This window comes from Astyanax mexicanus, chromosome 25 (genome assembly GCF_023375975.1).
Source record: "Astyanax mexicanus isolate ESR-SI-001 chromosome 25, AstMex3_surface, whole genome shotgun sequence".
In the NCBI taxonomy this organism is placed as follows: domain Eukaryota; kingdom Metazoa; phylum Chordata; class Actinopteri; order Characiformes; family Acestrorhamphidae; genus Astyanax; species Astyanax mexicanus.
Genome location: NC_064432.1, coordinates 2,176,838 through 2,203,966, shown reverse-complemented (window position 1 = coordinate 2,203,966; position 27,129 = coordinate 2,176,838). Strand labels below are relative to the sequence as shown.

General features: G+C 41.3%; 1 protein-coding gene across 12 annotated transcripts in view; it reads right to left on the bottom strand.

The window, feature by feature from the left end:
• Nucleotides 1-26,330, bottom strand: part of ank2a (ankyrin 2a, neuronal) — a 78,784-nt gene extending 52,454 nt beyond the window's left edge. For 7 of the 12 annotated variants that reach the window (XM_049472098.1, XM_022681595.2, XM_049472102.1 and 4 more), the window contains exons 1-7: nt 12,157-12,427; nt 7,694-7,795; nt 4,290-4,388; nt 4,106-4,204; nt 2,969-3,067; nt 1,765-1,950; nt 825-848 (exon numbers count right to left, since the gene is read on the bottom strand). In XM_049472098.1, the coding sequence (XP_049328055.1) occupies nt 825-848; nt 1,765-1,950; nt 2,969-3,067; nt 4,106-4,204; nt 4,290-4,388; nt 7,694-7,795; nt 12,157-12,282 (735 nt within the window). In that variant the 5' untranslated portion in view covers nt 12,283-12,427. Of the gene's footprint in view, nt 1-824; nt 849-1,764; nt 1,951-2,968; nt 3,068-4,105; nt 4,205-4,289; nt 4,389-7,693; nt 7,796-12,156; nt 12,428-25,991 lie in introns of those variants that run through there. The other 5 variants (XM_049472100.1, XM_049472105.1, XM_049472106.1 and 2 more) reach the window with 5 other exon arrangements.
• Between the last annotated feature and the right edge of the window lie 799 nt (nt 26,331-27,129).

Genomic DNA, 27,129 nt, shown 5'->3' with positions numbered 1-27,129 from the left:
ACCCAGTACATAAACCTAGTACATAGCCATTGTTTATAATCTTAGTATATAACCACAGTATACTGTATAACTATGCTATATAATCCCAGTATATAAACCCATCATATAATCCCATAACATAAATCTAGTGTATACCCTAATATATACATATATTCACACATAACATAAAATATAAGCCTAGTATATAAACCCAGTATTTAAATCCAGTATAATGTCCAGTTTAAAAAATAAAAACACCAGAATTTAACTTCAGTATATGACCCCATTATATAACATCAGTGTATAAGCCCAGTATATAATCATACCATCCCATTAAATAAACCCAGCATAGAACACATGGAATATAACTCCACTATATAACCCAACTATATAAACCTCATGATAAATACCCAGTACATAACCCCAGTGTATAATCCCGGTGTATGACCCAGGTATATAAACCCAGCATAAAACCTCAGTCTAGAGCCTCAGAATATAAACACAGCATATATAAATTCACTGTATAAATCCTGTATATAACACTGGTATATAACCCCACTTTACAATCCCAATATTTACTGTATACTGTATAGAGTCATTAACAAACAAAGCTGTATCTAAAGTCTATCAAATGAAAAAACAATATTATCAGTAATAAAAACCATAACCCAGACAAAACCAGAAGTTTTACCATTTTTAGTGGCATGCAAGAGACTAATACATGCAGTGTTTGCTCTGTGTGTGTGTGTGTGTTTGCTGTGTGTGTGTGTGTGTGTGTGTGTGTTGTAGAGAAGACAGACAGAAGCATAAAGAAGACTGGCGGTCAGCTGAGAGAGTTTCAGTACCTCAGTGGTTCTGTTCACCATCATCTGCACCGTCCGCACCAGAGATAAGAACACACACACACACACACACACACACACACACACACACACACACACACACACACACACACACACTCCTGCTATTAAACAAGGTTCTCAACTTCAGCTTAACCACCACATATTAGCACGGCCAGCAAAGAGACTAAGTGATTCATTCATTTTCAATCCAGCTGAGCGGGTGAGTCCAGCGACAAAATCATTTTGAGCCCCGTTACATTCTTTATAGGCAAGTTTGAACTCTGTTTAAACAGGAAAAAAACACTGAAAATACTCTAAAACACTTCAAAATACCATTTGAACACCATATTCGATCCGATAAAATCCTCGTAAACAATTTGTAGCATTTGGCTCAATGCTACAACATGATTTTTAGCTTGTTCTGACTGCTGCGCTTGCGCAGGTCTCCACACAGAAGAGAGGTTCACAGCTAGCACACCAACCCTCCTTTACTTTACGTTTACGTTATGAGAACTCCCAGTCATTTTTTACTCAGTGGCCGGTCTTCTCGTTAACGACGTCTTTGGCTCTGCTTAACTTTAAGCAAATGAACCATGACGTGCAGCGTTTCCATTTTATTTATTTATTTATTTATTTTTATAGCTTCACTCCCATGTTAAAGTGCACTTGATTGTAAGGCACTTTAATGCAACATTAGTAAGGAACAGGGGTGTCGCCATGTTTTCCTTCTAATTCAGCAGGTCTCGCCTCTGGGTGGCTAATTCCGGTAAAACAGGGCTAAATTAGGTTTGTTGTTGTGGCTATGACAGAGGTGCTGCTGGAGGAGAAGAAATAAACCTGCAGCTTCAAAAAAAAAAAAAAAAAAGAAAAAAAAAAAAAAAGAAGAAGAAATAAATACAATATATATATATATATATATATAAAAGAGTGTCTCTGCTCTAACCTTCGACTGGACGTCGGCGTTGTGGTCGTTCTGCAGTAAGAGGGCAGCAGATTTGGTGTCGTCCTTGCGGGCGGCGATGTGGAGTGCAGGGAGCCGGACTTTACCCTTAGTGTCGTGCTCCAGCAGCAGAGACACCACCTGATTATGACCCTGCTGAAGGGCGATCGCCAGAGGAGTAAAACCATCCTAGAGAAACCCGAAAGAGAGACACACTTTAAACCATAGACTGTGTCTCTCAAAAGTGAAACCACCACAGGTCGGGCGCCCCCTGCTGTTCGGTTGCAGAAAGCTGTGTAACCCCACCCATTACCATAGGTTTCAAAACAGGTAAAACAGAACAACTTTCAATCACGTTTTTTTCTAATATACTGTAATTCTACCTCCATTATTTAAATGCAGCAGCTTTAGTGTTACCTCTGCTTATATTGTTAAATTTTTATATCCCCACAGAATTCGTTTTTTTAAACGTTATTCAGCTCTATTCAAAAAGGTGTGGTTATTGTAAAAGGGCTGGTTATGGGCGGGACCAATAACAGACCACCAGCTCTGCCCCGCTCTGCAGCCTGTGACCTCGAGGCAGCTCTCAGGGGCGGGGTTATTTAAATGAGTAGGTGGTCTCTCCACAGTCTTTCTCCCTCCTCTGGTCTCTACTGCGCTTTACAGACTCGGGTTTCAGGATCGCCAACATGGCGGAAGATTTTGGCTTCATTTTCACTGAATGAATAGAAACGGAGACACGTCGTCCATCTTTTTTTACAGTCTCTGCTTTTAACACTGACTCAAATATATATCATTCCTCAAGCATGTTTCCAGCATGTCTCAAACGTGTTTCAAACAGGTCCCCCACGAGTCTCAAACTGAGATCCATATGCATCTCAGACGTCTCAAACATGTCTCAAAATGGTTAAACTCCTTAAAATGTGTCTCAAACAGTGCTTCATATTTCTTAAACGTGTCTCATGTATCGCAAATGTCTCACATGTCTAAAATAGACTCATGTCAAACTTCCTCAAATAGGTTTCCAACATATTTGTCTCAAACACGTCTCAAACTGTGTCTCAAACATGCTAATCATGCTAACAAAGAAAGATCTGATTTACTCAAATGGCATAATGCTAACTGATGATTACTACAACTTATTAGCAACATTAGCATGTGCTATTGAATCACTTGTGTGTCAGTGGAGTCTCTCTCTTTCTCTCACCTCGGTGGCGGTGCTCTGGTTGCCACCATTTTCCAGCAGGTAGCGAACCACTTCCAGATGGTTCTCCTGAGCAGCCATGTAGAGTGGAGTGAAGCCATTCTGTAGCAACACACACACACACACACCCTTAATTTTAATTCAATGCTACATATAATTAAACACTTCAGTAAACACTTTTATTTAGTTTTTTCCTACAGTTTATAATCTCTTTATATATCTCTAGTATGTTACTTCGGAACATGAACCCAGTAATACACACTCAGTACAGGCCCTGTTATATAAACCCAGTACATAACTCTATTGTACAAACCCATTATATAAAATTAGAACTGAACCTCAGTATACAAATCCAGTACATAATTTCAGACTGGAATTATATACATAACACCAGTATTTTGAATTTCACACACAAACCCCAATACTTAAGTAAATTAAGTATGGTATTTTCCGCACTATAAGGTGCACCAGATTGTAAGGTGCTTTATGCAACATTACTAAGGAACAGGGGTGTCGCCATGTTTTCCTTCTAATTCAGCAGGTCCCGCCTCTGGGTGGCTAATTCCGGTAAAACAGGGCTATATCAGCTAGCGGTTCGTCTCATGTACCGGTAGCTTGTTTTAACATGGTAAACACACAGACTACAATCCAATATACTCACCTCTGAACAGTAAAAAAGCTAGCACTGAGCGTGGTTGGAGGCTAATGCTAATGCTAATGGCGCTCAGCAGTGCTAGCCGAGGTTATATTAGCAGCAGGTTACAAGCCGATAATACTCACCTCTGTACAGCGTAAGAGCTAGCACTTAGCACTTAACGGTTAGCAGCTAATGCTAATAATACACTGCTGGAAAACTAAACTGAATCTCCTGTATAATGCTGTACTCCTGTATAATGCTGTACTCCTGTATAATGCTGTACTCCTGTATAATGAGTGGCTTTACTGCTCCTTACAACCTGACTGGTAAAATTCATAGGCCTACAATTATGAGGCGCACTGACAATTTTTGGGAAAATGCAAAAAAAAAAAAAAAAAAAAAAAAAAAAAAAAAATGTAAGTGCACCTTATAGTGCAAAAAATATGGTAAACATTTATTTACTTACTTACGTCATACTGGTTAAAAAAATGTCAGGTTCTTACCTGTGATTGGGAGTTAACATCTGCTCCTCTTTTCACCAAAAGTCTAGCCACTTCCTTCTGACCAGCCAATGAGGCGATGTGGAGGGCGGTGTTACCTTTCTGCACAACCAATCAGAGAGCAGGACAGGTAATCAACTCAATGTAAAATTAGATTAAAGCCAAATGAAACTGTTCAATACAGTACCTTAGTAGAGGAGTCCACTGCTGCTCCTCTCTCTAGCAGCTCCTCCACCAGTCCTACATGACCCTCTTTAGCAGCCAGGTGAAGAGCATTTAGCCCGTTCTACACACACACACACACACACACATTTATAGAATCAATGTTAAAAAAGAACGTCAGACATTTCTGGTTAGCCTAGCTAATGTAGCTTAGCTCATATCTGCCCATATATCTCAAATAATTCTATGCCAGTTTTAGATTAGTCTATGGTCAGTTATTGGTTTGATTCATCAAATTTACAATATCTTATTTCAAAAGGTGGGCTTGATATAAGTGATGCAAAGTGATACAAGTGATATGTAATACACCACATTAGGCACTAATTAAAAAATAAATAAATAATTTAATTAAGATATATATGTAATGCCATCTAGTGGCTTTTTTGGTAGCAGCAGTGTGCACTATTAAAACAGCAATGTGCAACATAACAAAATAAATAATAAAAAATACAGGAACAGTCATGTACAAAATAATAGAACAATTAGAGCCTTAACAAACTGAACTCTATCCTACTATAACAGTTAAACATGAAAACTAAGACTCGGTCCCTGAGAATGAGAAGTTTTTTTCTTTAATGAAGATATATTATTAACTTTATCTGAGAGAAAGATGCTCCTTAAGGTACCAAAACTATTAACATATTTGAGGCTAGACAAAACAACTGTTATTTTTATATTTTCTATAAGTTTTCCTTTAAGAAGATGAGAATGTCCACATTCTCTGGAGAAAGAGCTGCTCTTTGAGCTACAGTGTGCTGCACCATTTGCGTAGTTTAGAGGGAGGGATCGTCGATCCTCTTTTTGACTTCGATGCTCGAGACCATGACATAATTTCGACCGATTTCGATAAAATATCGAAATCGTGACTCCCCTACTCAGTATCATTGTGACATTCAAGTATAGGATCACCACAACGCCTTGTTAGACTGTTTCATATGTGTGACAAACAAATAATTGAGAATGATACTTCATAGGACAGTCTTACCAACGACCCCCAAACCCACCCCCCCTCTACCAAGACTGCAGCCTACACTTTGGAACACAGCCATAGTAGCAGTGAGAATGTGGGTGTTTGTGGCATGAGCTGCAGAACCCGATGGCTCCTCAGTTCCTGTGAACATTACATAAACGCCACGCTCATTAAATCACTGTGTTTCATCAGCTGATGGAGAGAAAGAGTGGCCAGGCTTAATCTCCACCCGTCCAAACTGTAAGAGAGCAAAACTCATCTGCCCTCATCTGCTAATGCCCACCGCTATTGTGTAACAGTACAGTGAGCACAGCTAACGACCACCGGGGGGAGACAGTGTGAATACAACCAGATTTACAGCCAGTTAAAGGATTACGAAGAGAGAGAGAGAGAGAGAGAGAGAGAGAGAGAGAGAGAGAGAGAGAGAGAGAGAGAGAGAGTGAGATACAGTTTGGGCGGGATGCTGAGTAATATTAAACTCTGTATATATATATATATATAATCTATAAACATACAGCTCTGAAAAAAAGAAACCATTTAAAAATTATGAGTTTCTTTGATTTTGCCAAATGTAAAACCTCTGGAATATAATCAAGAGGAAGATGAATGATCACAAGCTGATCATCAAACCAAACTGAACTGAACAGCTTGAATTTTTTGCACCAGGAGTAAAGCAGCATAAAGTTATCCAAAAGCAGTGTGTAAGACTGGTGGAGGAAAAGAACATGATGCCAAGATGCATGATTAAAAACTGTGATTAAAAACCACCAGGGTCATTCCACCAAATATTGATTATTTCTGAACTCTTAAAACTTTATGAATATGAACTTGTTTTTTTCTTTGCATTATTTGAGATCTGAAAGCTCTGCATTTTTTTTCTGCAAATAAATGCTCTAAATGAGAATATTTTTATTTGGAATTTGGGAGAAATGTTGTCTGTAGTTTATAGAATAAAACAACAATGTTAATTTTGCTCAAACATAAACCTATAAATAGCAAAATCAGAGAAACCGATTCAGAAACTGAAGTGCTCTAATTTTTTTCCAGAGCTGTACATTCCCAGGATTCTACATAGGGTTCAGTAGATTCAGGGGACCTGTGAATAAAGAATAAAGAACCCTGAGCGTACACAACACTGGGAATATAGGATCCTTGGATACATAGGGCCCTAGTTACATAGGACCCGGACCCTGGGTGTGTCTCATTTTATATGTACAGGAGGCATAATGTGTTTTAGCAGCTCCAGCAGTCCTTCTGGTAGCCGGGCTGGGCAGAGGCAAGGTCAGTCACGCTGAATCACCAAACTGAACGACCTTCAGCTGAAACACACATCAGGTTTTACACATTTGTGTGTGTGTGTGTGTTTGTGTGTGTGTGTGCATGCGTGCTGGTTGCGTGTGCTCAGGGTGCATGTGTACGGAGGCTCTGTGGGGGCAGGAAGTGAACAGCTGTTTGAGTGGAACAGCTGAGCTGCCTACAGAGCGCGCACACACACACACACACACACACACACACACACACACACACACACACACACACACACACACACAAAAAAAAAACACAGAACACACAGAGAGCTGCAGGTTGTGTGTGCTGCTATAGGGATTTCAGAGAACGTCCAATCTGTAACATTTCGACCAGGAGAACAGAAGGCAAGAGGACATCAGGCAGAATTACACAGAAATCCTGCAGCTCTGTTGCATCCAGACCTTCAATACAGTCAGAAACCACAGCTCAAAGCTTTTAACATCATTTCCTATAGCTAAAGTGGAATGAGTGATGAAATAGAACAAAAAAAGATGAGTGCACATCAGTAACGCTCTGCACTAGAGCTCATAAAATACATTTTAGAGAGAGTTAGGAAACAGAAACTCTATGGCTTGGGCATATGTGGAAATGAATAGGAGTGAATAGGAGGACTGAGAGATAAAAAACAATAAAAAGACAAATGGGGGTCAGTTTGACTGTGGATTACAGCTTGGGGGCCTACCCTGAAGGAGTACATGCAGTTTGGTGGCTGTTGGGTGTCGAGAAGAATGGGATTTGACAGAGGTGAAAATGAATAGGATTGAATGGAGAAACAAGGGGTTAAAATAAAACAACAAATAAAGAAGTGAGGGTTAAAACTAGATTAAAATAGAAGTCTGGATTTTGCAATCAAAGATTACTTAGGTGGAGGGGTGAAGTTATCCCAAGATCTTGAACTCATTTATTTTTTTGAAAAAAGCTAAATGAATATGTGAAATTATGAATTTTAAAATGTTACAGTAAGCATTCTTAGAAAAGTTTTCTGGATATTCTTAATGTTTTTAAATGTGTGTTTTAATTTTAAAGTTTTTAAAGTTTTGTGAATGTTAGAAATTAAACTTAAAGTAAATAAGTATGTGACTTAGTATTACCTGGTTACAGGTAGAGATGTCCTGTCCACACTTCAGAAGCTCCAGAACTTTCTCCACGTTCCCGGATCTCGCCGCCCTCAGGAAACTAGTGTTACTGTCCGACTGCAAACAAAACCAGACAAAAAACACAAAATTACAGTTAAATCTAAACTGTGCCTGAGAATACAAATCTAAACAAGTCAACAGCATATTGTAATAATATAGATTATTACCCAATACTACCCCAAGTTCATCCCAATGCATTTAAAATTCACAACACTGCCACAGTCCATCCCAATCCACCCAACACCAAAATATCCAACACCACCCCAAGTCCATCCCAAAACATTCAAAATTCCCAACACTGCCACAGTCCATTCCTATAAACCCAACACTACACCCCAATCCTTTCCAATCCACCCAACACTACCCCAGTCCATCCCCATAAACCCATCACTACACCAGTCTATCCCCATAAACCCAACACTACACCAGTCTATCCCCATAAACCCAACAATACACCAGTCTATTCCCATAAACCCAACACTACACCAGTCCATCCCCATAAACCCAACACTACACCACAGTCCATCCCAATCCACCCACCACCAAAATATCCAACACTACCCCAGTTCATCCCCATAAACCCAACACTACCCCAGGTTATCCCCATAAACCCAACACTTCACCAGTCCATCCCTATAAACCCAAGACTACCCCAGTTCCTACCAATTCACCCAAACTACCCAACACTACCCAGTCCATCCCAATTCAACCAAACTACCCCAGTCCTTCCCTATCTACCCAAACTCCCCAACACTACCCCAGTTCATCCAAATCCACCCAAACTACCCAACAGAAACCAGTCCATCCCAATCCACCCAACATTACCCCAGTTCATCTCAACGTATCCAAAATTCCCAACACTGCCACAGTACATCCCAATCCACCAGTTCAGACCACCTTAATCCACACTAAACTATCCAAAAAAATCCATCCACACAAGCATACCAATCCATCCAAACTATCCAACACCCCTGTCCAACCCAATGCACCTAATCTACTCAACCCCTGTTCAGTCCAATCCAATCCACAGAAACTACCCAACATTACCCCAGTCCATCCCAATCCAAACAAAACATCTCAGAGCAGCCAAAACCAAGAAAAGCTAAAACATCACCCCAGTGTCTTGCACTCAGTCAGAGTCTTCGACCTGGAAAAATTAGTTTAATGCACTGTGCAACAGCACTAGAAATCTATATGGACTGAGTTCAGAGCCAGCATTATTGTCAGGTCCTGTTACTCATGCATAGGGAACACTTGCGATCGATTGGTGAAGTTATTCTGAGGGTAACAACAAACATTACCATACTTCAGAACACCCGAAACATCCCATCTGGGTCTTACCACTTTCCACACAGCATCCGGTCCAGAGTCCCAATAACAGTCCAGATACAGATCACTCCCAACAGCTTGAGGGCCTTTATCTGAACCACACACTTTACACACTGCTGCATTGCCCATGGTGACGGGAATAACAAATCAAATTTAGCAGGCACGTTTATTGAAGGATCTCCAGTTAAGTAAGAAACCAATCCTCCTCATCATCTCCTTAGTCGGACCAGTGCTGGAGCAAGAACCTTCCCTCTGATACCTCCTAGACCTGCCTGTTGGTCTGTGAATATGTCTTGTTGTCTTCCCTGAAGAAGTTTTCCCCCGAAGAAGAGGGTTTCTCACTTCTCTGTGGCTTGCTGAGTTTGGAGTGGCCACTGTGGTGTCTCTCAGAGATGAAACAAACTGTCCCATCCACTTGGGGTTATTTTTAACCTCGCCATGCCAAGAGCAGCCTGGTGCTGCTGTTCTTGGGCACAATGGGGCACCTGCCCTGCGCCTCTTGGCCGGAATGCGCCTCCACAGGGGAATCTGCAGATAACTGCAAAACAGCAGGTTCTTGAAGTTATTTACAACCTTCACCGGTGAGGCTGTGACCTCTGACCTCGGAAATGTCCCTCTCGCCTTAGATGCCAAATGTCCTGTTGGCAAAAGTGGAAACCAGCGTCTTCTTCTACTGTAAATGCAACATCTCCACTAGGCCGTGGTTACCGTGGACTGTGGTCACACCTGGCCAAAGCCAGGCCATGGTCTTGCCCGGTCGTGGCGACGCCAAGCTCTGATGGCGGGGCCGGCTGTGTCTGTTTTCAGTAAAGGCAGAAAGTAAACAGTCTTGCTCTTCTGAACCGTGCTGTCCCAAAGTGCTCCAGTCCATTAATGCTCTCTGTGATTTACCAGGTCAGAGCCACAGTAATGGAGGGTGTGGGTCAGAGACTGGCCTGGGGCTGCCCGGAGGATCGACCGGACAAAAAGAACCCAGCGCTCGTCTCTGATTGGCTCTTGTAGAATGGGCCTGGAAATTGTGAATGAACACACATGCATAGCAGACTGGGCTGAAATGTCTCCCACCATTTAGTACTCAATCAGTCAAATAGAAATGTGTGTTCTTTTCACATACTGTATGAATTCATTTTTTTTGCTCAATCTGATCCCTAGCCACCAACATGCCCACTACCCAGCCCACTTAGTAACGCGTTACTCTAATCTGACCCTTTTTTTCAGTAACGAGTAATCTAACGCGTTACTATTTCCAATCCAGTAATCAGATTAAAGTTACTTATTTAAGTCACTGTGTGTTACTCTCTCTCTCTCTCCACCTCATCTCTTCCACACACACACACACACCGCTCCCTTAACCATTCCCCCTCCGCTCTTCCCCAATCACACGCGTCTCGCTTTCTCCCCTGTCTCTCTCTCTCGCGCTCGGCGTGTCTTTAGTTTCCGCCCGTTTTCGTTTTTCGCCTGTTCTCGGGCTCCCTATCTCTTTATAAAGGCGTTTTTTTTGTGGCCGCGTCCCAATTCACTAGCCAGGGCAGCGGTCTGCCACAAATTTGATTGGCAGAGGAGAGCATTTAAAGATTTTACGCCACACGTGATTGGAAGTTCACTGTGGCGCAGAGCGCACATACCGTAAAGACAAGAAAAGTTCCGGTGCTTTAAATGAACACTGTCAGAATTAAATCCTTCTCAGTAGTTGGGTCCGGTATGGGTCCGTATTGGACAACGTCTGGGTCCGGACCCGGACCGCAGTCTGCAAATATGTGATCCCTGGTCTAGACCATATACACGGTTCTGTTTTATAAAACCACTCCCTGCTGCCCTGCAGAGAACAACAAGTTCAATGTTCAGTTTTACAGTGTTAAATATGTCAGGTCAAAAAAGACTTTCTTTATTTTATATATTTTTTATAAAAACAAGTATTTATGTTTAGTAAAATCAAGAAAGACCATATTTTATTTTTTATAAAAAAATATATTTATGTTAAGTTAATTTTTTTATCATTATAAAAAAAAAAATATTTTTAGGAAATTGTTGCTGTTAAAAATGCATTTTCCAATAAAGGGAGTATTGGCAAAACTGGTTATAATGTTAATGTTAAGGCAGCGGGAGGTGGTGTCTGCAGCTGCTGAAAGTAACTAATAAAGTAACTTGTAAAGTAACTTAGTTACTTTTAAAATCAAGTAATCCATAAAGTAACTAAGTTACTTTTTAAAGGAGTAATCAGTAATCAGTAATCGAATTACTTTTTCAAAGTAACTATACCATCACTGTACCCAGCACACCCACAGATCCACATGTCCAACGGCAAACCTACAAATTTGCCCACATGCACACCAACTTGTCAACAGCCACGCCCAAAAACACGCCCACAAAACATGATTTCCAAGATGGCCAGAAAAATCCCCAAAAAACAAACCACAACCACTAACTATGGGTTGTAACCAACCCATTAACCTTTTAGGGCTGCAATGCTTAGTCAATATAATCGACAATATTGATTATTTAAAAATTGTCATGGGTAAAATGCCTTAAAATGCCTTTTAAATTGCATGTTCAGCTGTTCCCATCATATTTAAAGATAGAGAACTTGTCAAAAATAACAGTTGACTAATTGACTAATCAAAAAATAACGATCAGATTAGTCGACTTCCAAAATAATCATAAATTGCAGTCCTACAACCCACCCCATTATCATGGAATTTTAACACAGTATAGTATAAAGAATAACTGCTAGATTCATACAATTGACAAAAGCAAAAAAAGGTAATATGCAGGTTTTTTATTATTATTACTTTGGAGCTGATCTGCAGAAAGAGACACAGACCTGCTGTCCCATAATCCCCTCAGAGCTCCACAGCCACATGCTCAGAGTTACAGCTACTACAACAGTGATTATGATTATGAACACTGCAATACAGCATACAATCACTTACACACACACACACACACCCACAGAGTTTACAGCAGCCCTGAGAGTCCTGCCTCAGCCTGCACATAAAGGTGTCCTGTACCTGCACCCAGCTGTCCCGGTGTGTTTATGCAGTAGAGTGTGTGCGTTGGTCTGTGTGTGTGTGTGTGTGTGTGTGTGTTACCTGCCGCCTGCGCTCAGCCCTCTCGCGGTGCCGCTGGCGTTTCTCTCGTGCTTTGGCGAGCGCTCGCAGTTCAGAAATCTGCTCTAGCTCTCGCGCCTTCTTCAGGTGAGCTGCCGCATGAGCCATGACATCACACACACAAACACACACACACACACACACACACAGCCGCAGCACCTCTCACGACAGCGAGAGAGTGGACAGGTGGCAGTGAACACTGCTCAGAGACTGCAGCGGTACACACTGACACACACACACACAGTCCAATCTGATGGTCTGAAGGGTTAGACTGAAACCTCCCTCACCTGCCCTGAATGTGTGTGTGTGTGTGTGTGTGTGTGTGTGTGTGTGTGTGTGAGAGAGAGAAAGAGATGAGAGAGAGAGAGAGAGAGAGAGAGAGAGAGAGAGAGAGGGGATGGCAAGGCAGTTCCAGATGTGGACACATGCTGGGATGTGCTATTCAAAGCTTAGCAATGCTGTGTGTGTGTGTGTATGTGTGTGTGTGTGTTTGTGTGTGTGTGTGTGTGTGTGTGTGTGTGTGTGTGTGTGAGAGATTTAGCCAAAAGTGGTAAAGTGCTGGTTTACAGCATTAGACAGATGTCCTGTTAAACAAAAAGGATAGTGGTTGGGGGAATTGAACCAACCCCAGTCTGCAATGGTTACAGTCATTTACATGATTCTAACTGTGGTCTGATTAGACACTGGCTCTTGCCACAAGAGGGCGTGAAAATGCTTTCCAGGCTCTCAGAGGCCACGTTTGAATAGTGTAACGCCTGGTGAGAGAACGTTGACAGCTAGATATGCCACTTCATTGCACTTTAACTCATTTTGCCTAGTTGACAGACTTTAAGTGGGGGTGCATCATTGGACCAGTCGACAAACGGCCCACCATCTAGGCTGATTGCAGCCAGCCACGAACACCTCTGTGGATCACCAGGACTGCTATGGACTGTATCCTGGTTCTGTTTAGGATTCGACAGCAGGCAGTTTTGAGTATGGATGCCTTGCCTTTTTGTTTAAAGCAACACACTGCCTAAACTGCTGGTGTAATGATCTGGGGAGCCACTGCGTACAACAGCTAAGCAAAGGCTTCTGAAAGTCATTTTTAACAGGACAATGCTCGCCAACACAGAGCAAGGCTTACAAAGAATGTCTCTGTAAGGTAGCAACACTACCTTGGCCTTTACAATACTGACTTAGAAGGGAAAGAGAGAAAGAGAAAGAGAGAGAGAGTGAGGTCAACTAGCAACCACTGCCTCTCAGTCTCTTTCAAAGGTCTTTACACTACTTGGACATTTGAACAACACCTGCCGTTTGATCACTGGTTGCCTGAAGCCCACCAACACAAACAACCTGCACGTCCTTTCTGGCACTGCACCTGCTGATGTGAGACAGGAAATCTCCAGTCAAGTAGAGATGACCAAGGCCACCAATGATGAACGCCACCCCCCTCATGGATGTATACCCCTGGACCAATGGATAAAGTCCAGGAGAAGCTTTCTCGGCCATGTGCAGCCCCTATTAGCATCAAGAGAAGAAACCAGACTCCAACTAAGGACAAAAAATCATGAGGATGAAGCACCCACCCACCCCTCCCCCCCCTCTCACATTTACATGGGTATCCCACCATCTGAAGCCCTCCCTTCTGTCTCAGAAGCACCATGGGTGCAAATGTTTCATTAGAACTAAAGGTCGGAAAGCAGGTCGCAGTTCTCGCGAGCGTTGGTCGCGGCCGCCTCGGAAAACTTACAGAGTCTGTTTTGAGCTCAGAGGAGCTCCGGCACAGACACGAGAGCACCGCTATTCCTCCTATTACACCTCAATGCAGCGCTGCAGTGAGTTTCAAGCTGTAATTTTACTTCTTTAAAAAGATCAAAAATCAAGGAAATCATACATACTGCTGCTTTAACTTTAGTAAAAGCTACTCCTCTGAGAAGATTTTACACTAGATGTTAGTACAATGAACAATGCAGTGAGAAGGATTTAATTTTATATTCTATTTTGCTCATCACTGAGATAAGACACTGATTTTGGGTGATAATATAATAAATCATACCAAACGTATTGGGTGAAACTGCAACACAGTTTAACACTTCTCCAGAGCTCAATGATGGGGAGAGCTTTACACCCAGCCCACAACTTAGTCAGACATTTAAATAAAATTAAATAACACGGCAGAAGGGTGTCCAGATACTTTGGGTGCAATCTGTAATGTAGTTCTCTCCACTGCAGATGCACTAAGATACTAAGTGCTATGCTGCCCCCTGCTGACCGCCCTAAGTGCTTTGCTTTACTGTGAGTGTGTGTGTGTGTGTGTGTGTGTGTTAGTGGAACAGAAAGTCAATGCACTGATGAACTACAGCATCTGTCAGACACACTGACGCCAGATATCAGATAAACATAAACACATACAGACTCCCTCCCCTCAGGACTACATCTCATCATAAGCTCTACATTTGCAATATATTACCCAGAATGCTCAGGTTTTAAACGACTGAATACAACGGGCAAACATTACATACTGGAACAATCACCACACAGTTGACGTACATACAATGATCAGCCATAACATTAAGCCCACCTATCACATAACATAACTTCTGACCCATCAGGGGATGGACTCCACAAGACCTGTGATGATGTCCTGTGGTTTGGGTAACCAGGCCTAATCACACATTAAGAACTTGTACACCCTGGATAAATACATACTGCATAAATACAGACCGGATCAAGAGTATATGTTAAAAACATTCTACTGATAAACATCAGGCACTTGTATAATATAAACAGGATAAATATCCACTGGGGGAAAAACTACACACTGGATAAATACACACTGGTTAATAACACATAGGATACATATCCACTAAATATATACACAAAGGATAAATATACATTGGATAAATACACACTGGGTTAATGACACATTGGATAAATATCCACTGATAAAAACTACACACTGGATAAATACACACTGGTTAATGACACATATGATACATATCTACTTATAAAAACTACACACTGGATAAATACACACTGGTTAATGACACTTTGGATAAATATTTACTGATAAAAACTACACACTGGATACATACACACTGGTTAATGACACATAGGATAAATATCCATTAAACCACACTGTAACCCCCTAGCATCATCTATAACTATAACAACCAGTTATCTAGTTATATTGTGAAAACAACTAAATACAAGAAAAACACAAGACAAAACACCTAGTCAAACAATACATAACTGACATATAGTCTAAACACTAGAGAAGGGCTGGACCTGCTGTTATCTGTTAATTATTTAATACAGGAAGCTGTGAGGACTTTTATTCTGTAAATACTTCTAATAGAAATCCAACACAGCAGCTTGCTCTGACACTCTCTCATCCTGTGTGTGTGTGTGTGTGTGTGTGTTAATGAGTGTGTTAATATCCGCAGAGCTGACTCTGTGCTTCTGCTCTTCCTGAAATACTAATGTTCAGAAACCACACACACACACACACACTGCAGCTCTCAGTGAGTCATTACTGCAACACATTCATCTTTCATAAGAGCACACACACACATATACACTAATGCACTAAGCTCTCAGAGAGCACTGTGAACTGCTGCGAGTGTGTGTGAGTGTTTGAGTGTGTGTCACCACTAGAGGGAGACACACACACCACACTACACACAGCCGAGACCACACCCAGAGAGAGAAAGAGAGAGACCCCAATCATGCACCATCCTCCCACCCAGAAGAAAGCTGGTCAGACTGGGCGGGACTATACTACACTAAAATGCAGAATGGGGGTGCTACACACCCCTCCCACACTGAGCATCGATACACACTTGGGCTGGCTGACCTGGCAGCTGACGGTGAGAATAAAGTCATAATATTACGAGAATAAAGTCGTAATAGTTTGAGGAAAATGTATTTCTAACTGTTTGGGCTGCAGTTTAAGAAGCTCTGAGGAAGAAGCACTTTTTCACTAATGATCTGTTACAGGGCTGCTGTGATTACCATCAGTTAGCTACATTTCAAACCTGCTGCTTAGTGATGCTCTATTGGTACAGTTAGCTAATCCAGTGCCCAGACTTTGCTGGGCTATACCGCGCTGCCTTTAATTCAGTTATTGCGACCAAAAAAATCATAAATTCAGTCAATTGCAGTCATGTATACAGTAAAACCTTTTACTGATCCTTTAAATTAAGCGACAACCTCAGTTTCTGAATCAGTTTCTCTGATTTTGCTATTTATAGGTTTATGTTTGAGTAAAATGAACATTGTTGTTTTATTCTATAAACTACAGACAACATTTCTCCCAAATTCCACATAAAAATATTGTAATTTAGAGCATTTATTTACAGAAAGTGAGAAATGGCTGAAAAAACAAAAAAGATGCAGAGCTTTCAGACCTCAAATAACGCAAAGAAAACAAGTTCATATTCATAAAGTTTTAAGAGTTCAGAAATCAATATTTGGTGGAATAACCGTTTTTTAATTACAGTTTTCATGCATCTTTGCATCATCTTCTCCTCCACCAGTCTTACACACTGCTTTTGGCTATCTATTCTGGCAAAGATGAAACTGAAACTTTACATGAAACATCACTAAATTGCTGCACATGTACAAAACAGCAGTGTGAAATTGAATAATGTGAAGGGCCTAAAACAAACACTGGACATGGTGATAAAATCTAATCTGCTTTGATGGGTGTATGATAAGTCTGTCACAATGCCATTTTATATTGGACGATATTTAAATGTGCAAATAAAAGTATTTTTATAATTTGAGGACCATTTTTTTTTTGAGGACCACACTTCTACCAGTTCCAACTGTCCTGATGCATCAATCTGACAATTGATAGCAAAAATCACTGCCTACAGCCCCTACTGGACACAGAATGAACTGTAGTTTACATCATACCAGTACAAACCAGCTCATTTACACTTACATTTACATTCCTTTGAAGTGCAGATCACAGAATCTGCTCTCTCTGTCTTTCTCTCACACACAAACATCAGGTTTCTTCCCTCAGCCAATCAGCACAGAGCTCATTTACACACACAGAATATGCATATATATCCTTAAAGAGCAAATGATTTGTGGACGTTTCAGGTGCTTCGGCCTATTGGGCTGTAAACAAGAAGGCCTCACACTCGTTAATAATAGATTACATCACATGACCTGAAATCTCACACACAGACACAGTAGTGTTTAACAGGGGGGAGCTGTCAGAGTGTAAAACTGCTGTAACTGTAATCATCACTGTGTGCGAAAACAAACGGGGGGTGGAAAGATAACAGAGGATGCGTGGGAGGAGAGCAACTGCCTGAGAGAAAGTGAAAGAGAGAGAGAGAGGAAGAAAGATAAAAAAAAGACTGAAAGAGAGAAAGAGAGAGATACAGAAATCTGATGCAGCTTTGCTATCAGCTGCCGGCACCCAGAGGGAGCACAATTGGCATTTTTGCCTCCGGATGGGTAGATGGCGCTATCTCCCTATCACAATTGAAGGTGGCACAGGGCAACACGAGGGATCTGTGAGCTGATGTATCGGAACCTAGCCACTGTGCTTTCCTCTGAGCGCGCTAGCTTCATCAGCAGCAGCTCGAAAAAGGGGTGACTGACTTCACATGTATCAGAGGAGGCATGTGCTGGTGGGGGGGCGCACAAAGGGGTGGGACAAATGGAATTTGAATATTACGCACGTCATTACCAGCTGTTGTTTTCCTTGGTCTATCTGGTCAACATCTATTCACTTAGTACACCAGTGATGACTTTCTTCTTTAGAACATTTGTGCAATAGCTCTAATTGATTTTTCGATTTTCTTTTAGCTTTACAATAGCTTTTTACCCTTTCTCACGTGTTTTCATGTTAGTTACTCCTCTACTAAGTATAAATACACAGACAAAACCCTATTTATTGTTTGAATAAACAATGTAACAGTACACACCTGGGCAACAAAACACAAATTAAGGGATTTACCTCCCTGTTCCAATCTTTTTGAAGGGCAGTGTAGTAGCTACACTATAAAAGTTGGTAGTAGCTTCTTTGTGCTAAGTGGTTGCCATGCTATTTAAGCTTGTTGTTATGGTACAGTAAGTGGTTGCTAACAGGGCTGCAACGATTAGTCAATATAATTGACAATGTTAATTATTTAAATTTGTCGACTACAAATTTCATTGTAGTACACAACAGATTACATATTTACTCACTAAATATCAGTAATTTCTATGCTTAAACAACATATAGACATTTAAATGCCTTTTAAACCACATGTTCAGCTGTTTCTATCATTTTTAGAGATTTAGAACATGGCAGAAATAATCGTTGACTAATCGACTAATCGAAAATAATAATAAAAAATAATCAGATTAGTCGACTACCCAAATATTTATTAGTTGCAGCCCTAGTTGCTAGGATGCTGCAAATGGTTGTGAGGAGGAGTAGCTACGCTATATAAGATGATGCTTTGTTGTGCTAAGTGGTTGCCAAACTATTTAAGGTGGTTGTTATGGTAAAGCAGGTGGTTGCTAGGATGGATGTTGAATATAGGAGAGCGCAAACTACCGTACAAAGATGTCAGACACTCGTTCCTACAAAGTAACAAAAACGATGCTGTTCCACAACTGACGGACACACACACACACACACACAGTTACTAACACACATATTCTATTAGCCTACTCTCTGTGAAGGGCAGTGTGTGTGTGTGTGTGTGTGTGTGTGTGTGTGTGTGTGTGTGTGTGTTTGTGTAGGCTAACAATGTGATTGCTGTCCTGTCTGGATCCTGCATACTTTTATTGATCTGTGTATGTCTCTCTCTCTCTCTCTTTCTCTCTCTCAGAACAATGATACCTCTTAAATGGTCAAGCTAGCATCACACTAAACTCTCTCTCTCTCTCTCTCTCTCTCTCTCTCCCAGTCAGGAACACCTGCACACATAGTTTGGGTAAACTGGTTCCAGTCCAACTGTACTACTCAGCTCTTCCTGATAGGCCTCAGACAGTTATTGATTAGTCCCTCCCCCATTCGTCTTACGGGAAACCCTGATTGGAGGTTGATGAATTATTAAGCATAAGAGATGCGCTCTCCAGCTGCTTTGGTCGGCCAATCAGAACCGGTCAGAGTGGAGGTCTGAGTGCTGCTGTCCTCTGAGACTTCTTTATTTACACACTACATAACACACACACACACACACACACACACACACAAAAAACAGCCTGGCACAACTGATAAACTAGTAAAATTTCAGAACTCCACCCCCCCCCCCCCCCCCAAGTCTGACTCCACCCCTTAAGGCAGGGCTGAATGAATTGCGTTAAGCTACATGTCAAATATAGTCAGACATCACCCAGTTTTCAACCCATCACCACCCAGAGCTTACCCTTGCCACTGGGTGGGGCCTACTCCTGCTACAAGTGGGCGTGGCTACTCCTGTCTAATGGGTCAATCTGAGTGTGAACGCTAATGGGGCCAGCCACAGGAAAACAAACTAAACAAGATCAGAAACCAGTTTCAAAAACCATTGGAGTCCACGTATACCAGTATAAACCAGTATTCACTGGGGTATTACTGGTCAACAAGCAAAATAGCACCACTAGACCAGTATAATCCTGTATATGTTGTGATCCAAACACTGGTAAACTGGTCAACCAGCACAACACTAGCACTAGAATAATACATCCTAAAATAAACCAATATGTATTGTTGGAATTATTGGAATTCTGATATACTGGTCAACTGGTACTAGACCAGTACATTTTAAATACCAGTATATCAACACACTCAGCTTCTACCCCCACAAACTATGGGAGACAGAATCTATGAAGCTGTTTGAACTATAATCACCTGTATTTCCTCCATCCATCTGTCTGTCTGTCCATCCATCTCTTTTCCACACCAAGAAACACCAGCAGAGATTTTGAGCCCTTAACAATCTGAACACACCGGGTTGATTAGCTACCAGGCTAATGTAGTTAACAGGCAATAAAAGCTTTTAGCAACCAATTAGCACTCTGTCTTTCTATCCTTCTGTCTTCCACATACTCCTGTCTGTCTGTCTTCCACACCCAGAAACCCAACCGAAGCTCAGAAACATCCAATATGGCGAACATGTAATACAATTTATAGCCACCAGTTAGCACACACTTTCATTTTTTCCACTCTCTCTCTCTCTCTATCTATACATCAAATCCCTCTCTATTCCACGTCAAGAAACACCAGCAGTCTTTGAGTTTTTGCGCGCATAACAAACCGAACACACCCACCTGATTAACTACTAGGCTAATGTGGTTATCAGGCAGTAAAAGCTTACAGCCACTAATTAGCACTCTCTCTCTCTCTCTTTCTCTGTCTCTCTTTCTATCCTTCTGTCTTCCTCATCCAGAAACACCAGAAGAGTTTTTGAGCCCTTAACAATCCAAACACACCCACATAATGTGTTTAGCAGGCCGTAAAACTTATTGCCACCATTTAGCTTTGTCTTTCTGTCTGTCTCTGTCTGTACTAGCAGTTCTCAACCACAGAAACATCGGATTAGTTACAACCTGATAGCCATCATGCTAATATCGGAGTTGGTAAGCTCCCTTAACTTTCCCGGTTGAAAATCTGACCGGAGCATTCCAGTTAAAGTTGCGTGATAAAGTGGGCGATTATGGCCTAAAAAAAAAAAATACACAGCCACGGAGTCACTTACACACTGATGGACACTGGATTATACTTCAGAATGCAGGTTTGTGACTGACAATTGAGAGAAAATGCACTTAACGAGTCACAGAAGAAACTTTAAAGAAGAGATTATTATTGTTTTCCACAATTAATCGCAGATCGTCACCGGCGAGCGATAATGTTTCAGTTTTAAGAAGCGGTATGCTTTATCCCAGTTTTTTCGGTATAAGCTCAGTCCTCAGCGGAATGTTTAGAAAATATGCGCAGGTTAGTCTGTGGGAGGCGCCGGTAAGCAAGGTAAGATGGATAAACACTTCAGAAATGAGTAGCGTTTACGGTTATTTTAGATTAAAAAGATAAAATGTCTGTATGTAAAACTGTGATTACTCAATTTTGAAAATCGCAATAAAACTCTGCTCAAAAATCTGTTTTGGTTATAAGTTGGTTAGTTAAAGATGGATCGAGCTCCACATTTTCACAATAACACAGAGAGAGAGAGAGAGAATGTAGAGCAGGACGACACAGCATACATTTTACATTATACACACTGACTCATACTAGCATCCACTCACACACACACACACACACACACACACTACATCCCTCTCTCTCACTCACAAACACACAAACACACTCCTACGCACTACACTAAAGACCAGCTCTGTTTTAATAAAGAGCCCAAATCCTATATTTTCCTACTATGCACCTCCTGACCCAGTGCTGTAGGTGGGCTCCAGGTGTACATGGGCTCTGAGTGGGTTTGTACTGTAATGTGTTGGGCTTTCCAAATGGGCCCAATCATTACTGCCCACCATAATCTCACACTGGCCCCATCTTGGCCCCATGTGCAGTGTACCACCCAGATAACCCCACCTGGTCCTATCACAGACACTGATGAGACCAATGAATGGCACACATGAAAGTATATGGGGAGAACATGGTACCATGGACAAAAAAAATAAAAAAGTCCTGCCTGGGCATGTTATGTAGGATTTTAGAGTTAAAGGTATTTTAATCTTAATTTTTATTTATAGTAGAGGTGGGCGATATGGCTTTAAAATAATATCATGATATTTCAGGGTATTTTTGCGATTTTAATGATATACTTGGCGATATAGGAAAACTAAAATAATTCATTCATTTCAGGAATATAGTATAATAGTATAACAGTATAATCATAATGTGGCAAAATAAATAATATAGCATAAAATAATATAATGCAGCAAAAAATATTGCAGAATATTTAGTGCATGCATATAAACTGCAAACTAAAACAATTATACAATAAATACACCTAAAGCTTCACAGTAAATAATAGACTACTTTTAAGACAGAACAGCCCTATTATCACGATATGGATTTTTAATATCATGATATTTCTGTGTCACGATATACTGTATACGATATAATACTGCCCACACCTAATTTATAGTGTTTAAGAATTTATTCTTATAAAAAGAAGGTTGGTGTTGTAGGTTGAATGGGAGGGGCTCAGATGCTGTAGATTGAATAATAGAGGGGGTAAACTGCTGTAGGCTAAATAGATAAGGTAAACTGATTGAATGTGTGGGACTAAACTAGTATAGTACACTAATACACTAATGGGAGGGGCTAACAGATATAAGGTAAATAGGTAAATAGGTGGGGCTGCTGAACTGCTGGCTGCTGGGAGGGTCAGTATTTCCATTATAGAGCAGAGATTATAATCAGCAAATGTAATCATATTTTAGGGTTTGGATACTTGACAGTACTCTCGTGGACAGGAAGATGGTGTGTGTGTGTGTGTGTGTGTGTATCATTGAAGCTGCAGCACTCTGTCCATTATTGGAATCTGATTACAGACGGCTCATCTTCCTCATAACTCTCCACCGGGAACATGCATTAGTGTCTTTCTCTGTGTGTGTGTGTGTGTGTGTGTGTGTGTGTGTGTATATAACAGAGAGAGAGTTTGGGTGTGGTTTTTGCAAGACACTGTGCACACTGCTTACTGAAGTATGACATCACCACAAAGGGTAATATGTTAAACATAGTTATCAATAAGCAAGCCATTGTAAAACAACTGTCTTTGTAGACTTTAAATCCTTTAAAACCCTGTTTTTGGACATTTTCACACCAGAAAGACCAAGTTTAATGGGCTCAAACTGAAAAGTGAGAAGATCTGGACTAAACAAGGTAGGTCTGAAAGCTCCATAAGACCCCAAATCTCATCGGAACTCTAGTAGAACAGTGTCTGAACAAACAGATCCTGAATTGCTAATTATTTGGTTTAGTAACTTTCTGTGAAAAACCTTTTAGGAGTTTCAGACGTCATAGTCCATTAAACAGCACTGTAAAGAATGCCGACTTAGCACTGGAGCTATGAAACTGTTAAATGTTAGCTATGAGACACACAGGCCTGCAGACCATCACAGCAACACAAAGCCAGAATAAAGTAGGAGGTGGAAATGAAAGTCTTTCACTCTCCTCTGATTCAGATGACGCCGGCTTCCTGTGCAGTTCCACAGACACCACAACCTCCCTGTTGTGACATTTACAGCTCCTAATGGCCGAGCACTGGTACATCTTCTGATCTGCTGAAGCGTTACAGCCCATCCAGGCCACACAGCTCAGTGCAGACAGCCCTCCTGCTATCACCCAGCATCACTCAGACTTCTGGAGCAGCCAGTTAACCACAGTGATAGATGTTAGTAGGAAAAGATAGTGGACACTAAAACTAAAACAAATACTACAGACATTTAGAAGAAAACACTCGTGGACACAAACATTATAGTAATTTCTGAGAAAACACTAGTGGACCCAATACTGCAGTAATTTAGAAGATAACACTAGTGGACACAAACTATAGAAGCTTGGAGGCAACACTCGTGGACATGAACATTGCAGTAATTTCTGAGAAAACACTAGTGGACACAAATACTGCAGTAATTTAGGAGGTAACGCTAGTGGACACTCAAACGAGAAGCTTGGAATTAACACTAATGGACACGAAAACTATACTAATTTTGAGGTAACACTACTGGACACAAACCATAGAAGCTTGACTGTAACACTAGTGGACACTCATTTTACAGTTTTTGTAATGCTAGAGGAGACTAATATTACAGTTATTTAGGAGGCAACACTTATGCACACTAATACTACAATAATTTAGGAGGTAACACTAGTGGACACTACAACTAAAGTAATTTATTAGGTAACACTAGTGAACAAAAAACTAAAAAAGCTCGAATGTAACACTAGCGGACACTAATTTTACAGTTTTTGTAATGCTAGTGGAGACTATTATTACAGTTATTTGGGAGACAACACTAATGCACACTAATACTACAATAATTTAGGAGGTAACACTAGTGGACACTAAAACTATAGAAGCTTGGAGGGAACACTAGTGGACACTAATACTAAAGTAATTTATGAGGTAACACTAGCGGACACAAATACTACAGTAATTTAGGAGGTAACACTAGTGGACACTAAACTATTGAAGCTTGAAGGTAACACTAGTGGACACTAAACTATAGAAGCTTGGAGGGAACACTAGCGAATACGAATACTACAGTAATTTAGGAGGTAACTCTAATACTACACTGAACACTAATACTACAGTAATTTAGGAGATAACACTAGTGGACTCTAATACTGCAGTAATGTAGGTTAAAATCCCTAGTGGACACTAATTCTACACTAATTTAGGAGGTATTGCTAGTTGCACAAACTATTGAAGCTTGAAGGTAACACTCGTGGACACTAATTCTACAGTTTTTAATAAATAATGCTAGTGGAGACTAATACTATAGTTATGTAGGAGGCAACACTAACGCACACCAACAATACAGTAGTTCAGGATGTTACACTAGAGGACACTAGTATTACAGCAGTTTAAAGGTGACATTAGTGGACACTAATGCTACAGCGGTTTAAGAGGGGACACTAGTGGACACTAATACTACAGCGGTTTAAGAGGTGACACTAGTGGACACTAATACTACAGCGGTTTAAGAGGGGACACTAGTGGACACTAATACTACAGCGGTTTAAGAGGTGACACTAGTGGACACTAGTATAATAATACAGGAGTTTAGGAAATAAAACTAGGGGACACTAATACAACAGTGGTTTACAGTGTAAGACTAGTAAACACTAATTTAACAGTAGTTTAGGATATAACAGTAGTGTACACTAATATGACAGTAGAGGACACTAGTACTTCAGTAGTTTGGGATGCAACATTAATCAACACTAATGCTGTAGTTGTTAAGGAGGTAACAATAGTGCACCCTAATGATACAGTAGTTTATGAGCCTTTCGAAAGAAACACCAATGGACACTAATACTACAGTATTTACAATGTAACATTAGTGGACACTAATATGACAGTAGATTATGAGGTGACACTAGTGGACTGTAACACTACAGTAGTTCAGGATGTTACACTAGAGGACACAAGTACCAAAATTATTGAGTAGGTAACACTAGTGGACATTAATAGCTGTTATTTAGGATGTTACACTAGTGAAGACTAATTCTGCCAAGTTTAGTAGGTAACACTAGAGGACACTTACACTACAATAGTAATAATAATATGATGTAACATAAGCGGATACTTAATCTACAGTATTAAGTATTAAGATTAACACTAGAGGACAATAATACCAGACTGGTTTGGGAGGCAAGACCACTGGACAGCAGCACACAGACAGGCCTGGTGAAACAGTGCTGCAGAGTGGCAGCAGAACCAGAAATTGGTTACACACGCACACACACACACACACACACACACACACACACACACACACACACACCATGAAGCACCACTAACACCATCAATATACACACAGTCTATACTACATCCAAATACAAGATTCTATCACACTCACTCACAGCCCAAAGACCACCACTAACACACACACACACACCATAAAACATCACACAGCAGCATCCAGCCCAAAGACCACCACACACACACACACACACACACAGTCTACAGTACATCCCTGCAAACAGACCCTACATACGTCATACAGCCCCCCACACCCCACACAATAACACTCCCCCCACACCCCGGACCCTCCCCTCAGGCTGCTCCCCTTCAGGACCCCCTCTCTACCCACCCAACTACCCCATCCACATCTCTCTAATTACCCTCCCTGCATTAACCTGCCCCGCTCACCTGTCTCACGCGCCCCGGGACAGGTGACCCCCCCTCTGTGGGGGAGCGCGCGGGATCCTCCATCCTCACAGCAGCAGCAGCAGCTCAGACCGCCGCACCTCCGCCGCAGCGCGAGACTCCTGCACCCACCAGCGCGCGTGCGCAGACAGATGCAGAGAGAGAGAGAGAGAAAAAGAGAGAGAGAAAAAGAGAGAGAGAAAAAGAGAGAGAGAGAGAGCTCTGCTCTCGTGCTGCTGCTGAAGAAACACTGGCGCGCGCCCCTCAGAGCAGAGGACATCCACTCATCCACTCACACGGATGACGAAGCAGATCCCCGCGCGCGCTCCTGCTCCACCACTGTAGCGCGCGCGCGCTCGCTCACACACACACACACAGAAATCAATAAGCAGGGGGAGGGTATTCGAGGGGGAGGTGATGGCGTCACTGCAAGAGAAACGCCATGATTCCAGACTGGGCGGTAACGAGAGAGAGAGAGAGAGAGATGGATAGAATATGTGCGAGAGAGCATGAGAATGTGTGTGTGTGTGTGTGTGTGTGTGTGAGAGAAAAAGATGGACAGTGGGTGTGTCTGCGAGAGAGACATGAGTGAATGTGTGTGTGCAACATAGAGTAAGAGACATGAAGACAGTAAAGAGTAAAAGTCGAGAAAATGTATGAGAATGTGTGAGAGACAGAGATTGATAGAGTATATATAATTAAAATTGATTATAGTAGGTCTCCAATTAATTAGATCACAAATGTTGACACACAATCTTTAACAATAAAATGTGTCAAATTCTGAGAGCTCTATTGTGTAGGGCTAAATTACTGTATTAACTCTAAGCTGATGTATTTGTTAGCTCACAATAGATTTTCTCCATCGATAAACTGAAACACTAGGATTTGTAGACCAAATTTACATGACTTTTCCAAAACTTTCAGGGTATTTTTATTTTTCCAAAACTTATCCAGGCCTGGAAATGGCTATTTTTTATCAAATTCCATGACTTTTCCAGGATTTTCATGATTGTATGAACCCTGAAATGTGTGTTTGAGAGTGTAAGACAATGAGAGAGGAGGGATAGAGTATGTGTGAGTGTACAAGAGAAAGTTTGAGAATGTGTGCAAGATAGAGACTGTCAGAGGGAGAGAGAGATGG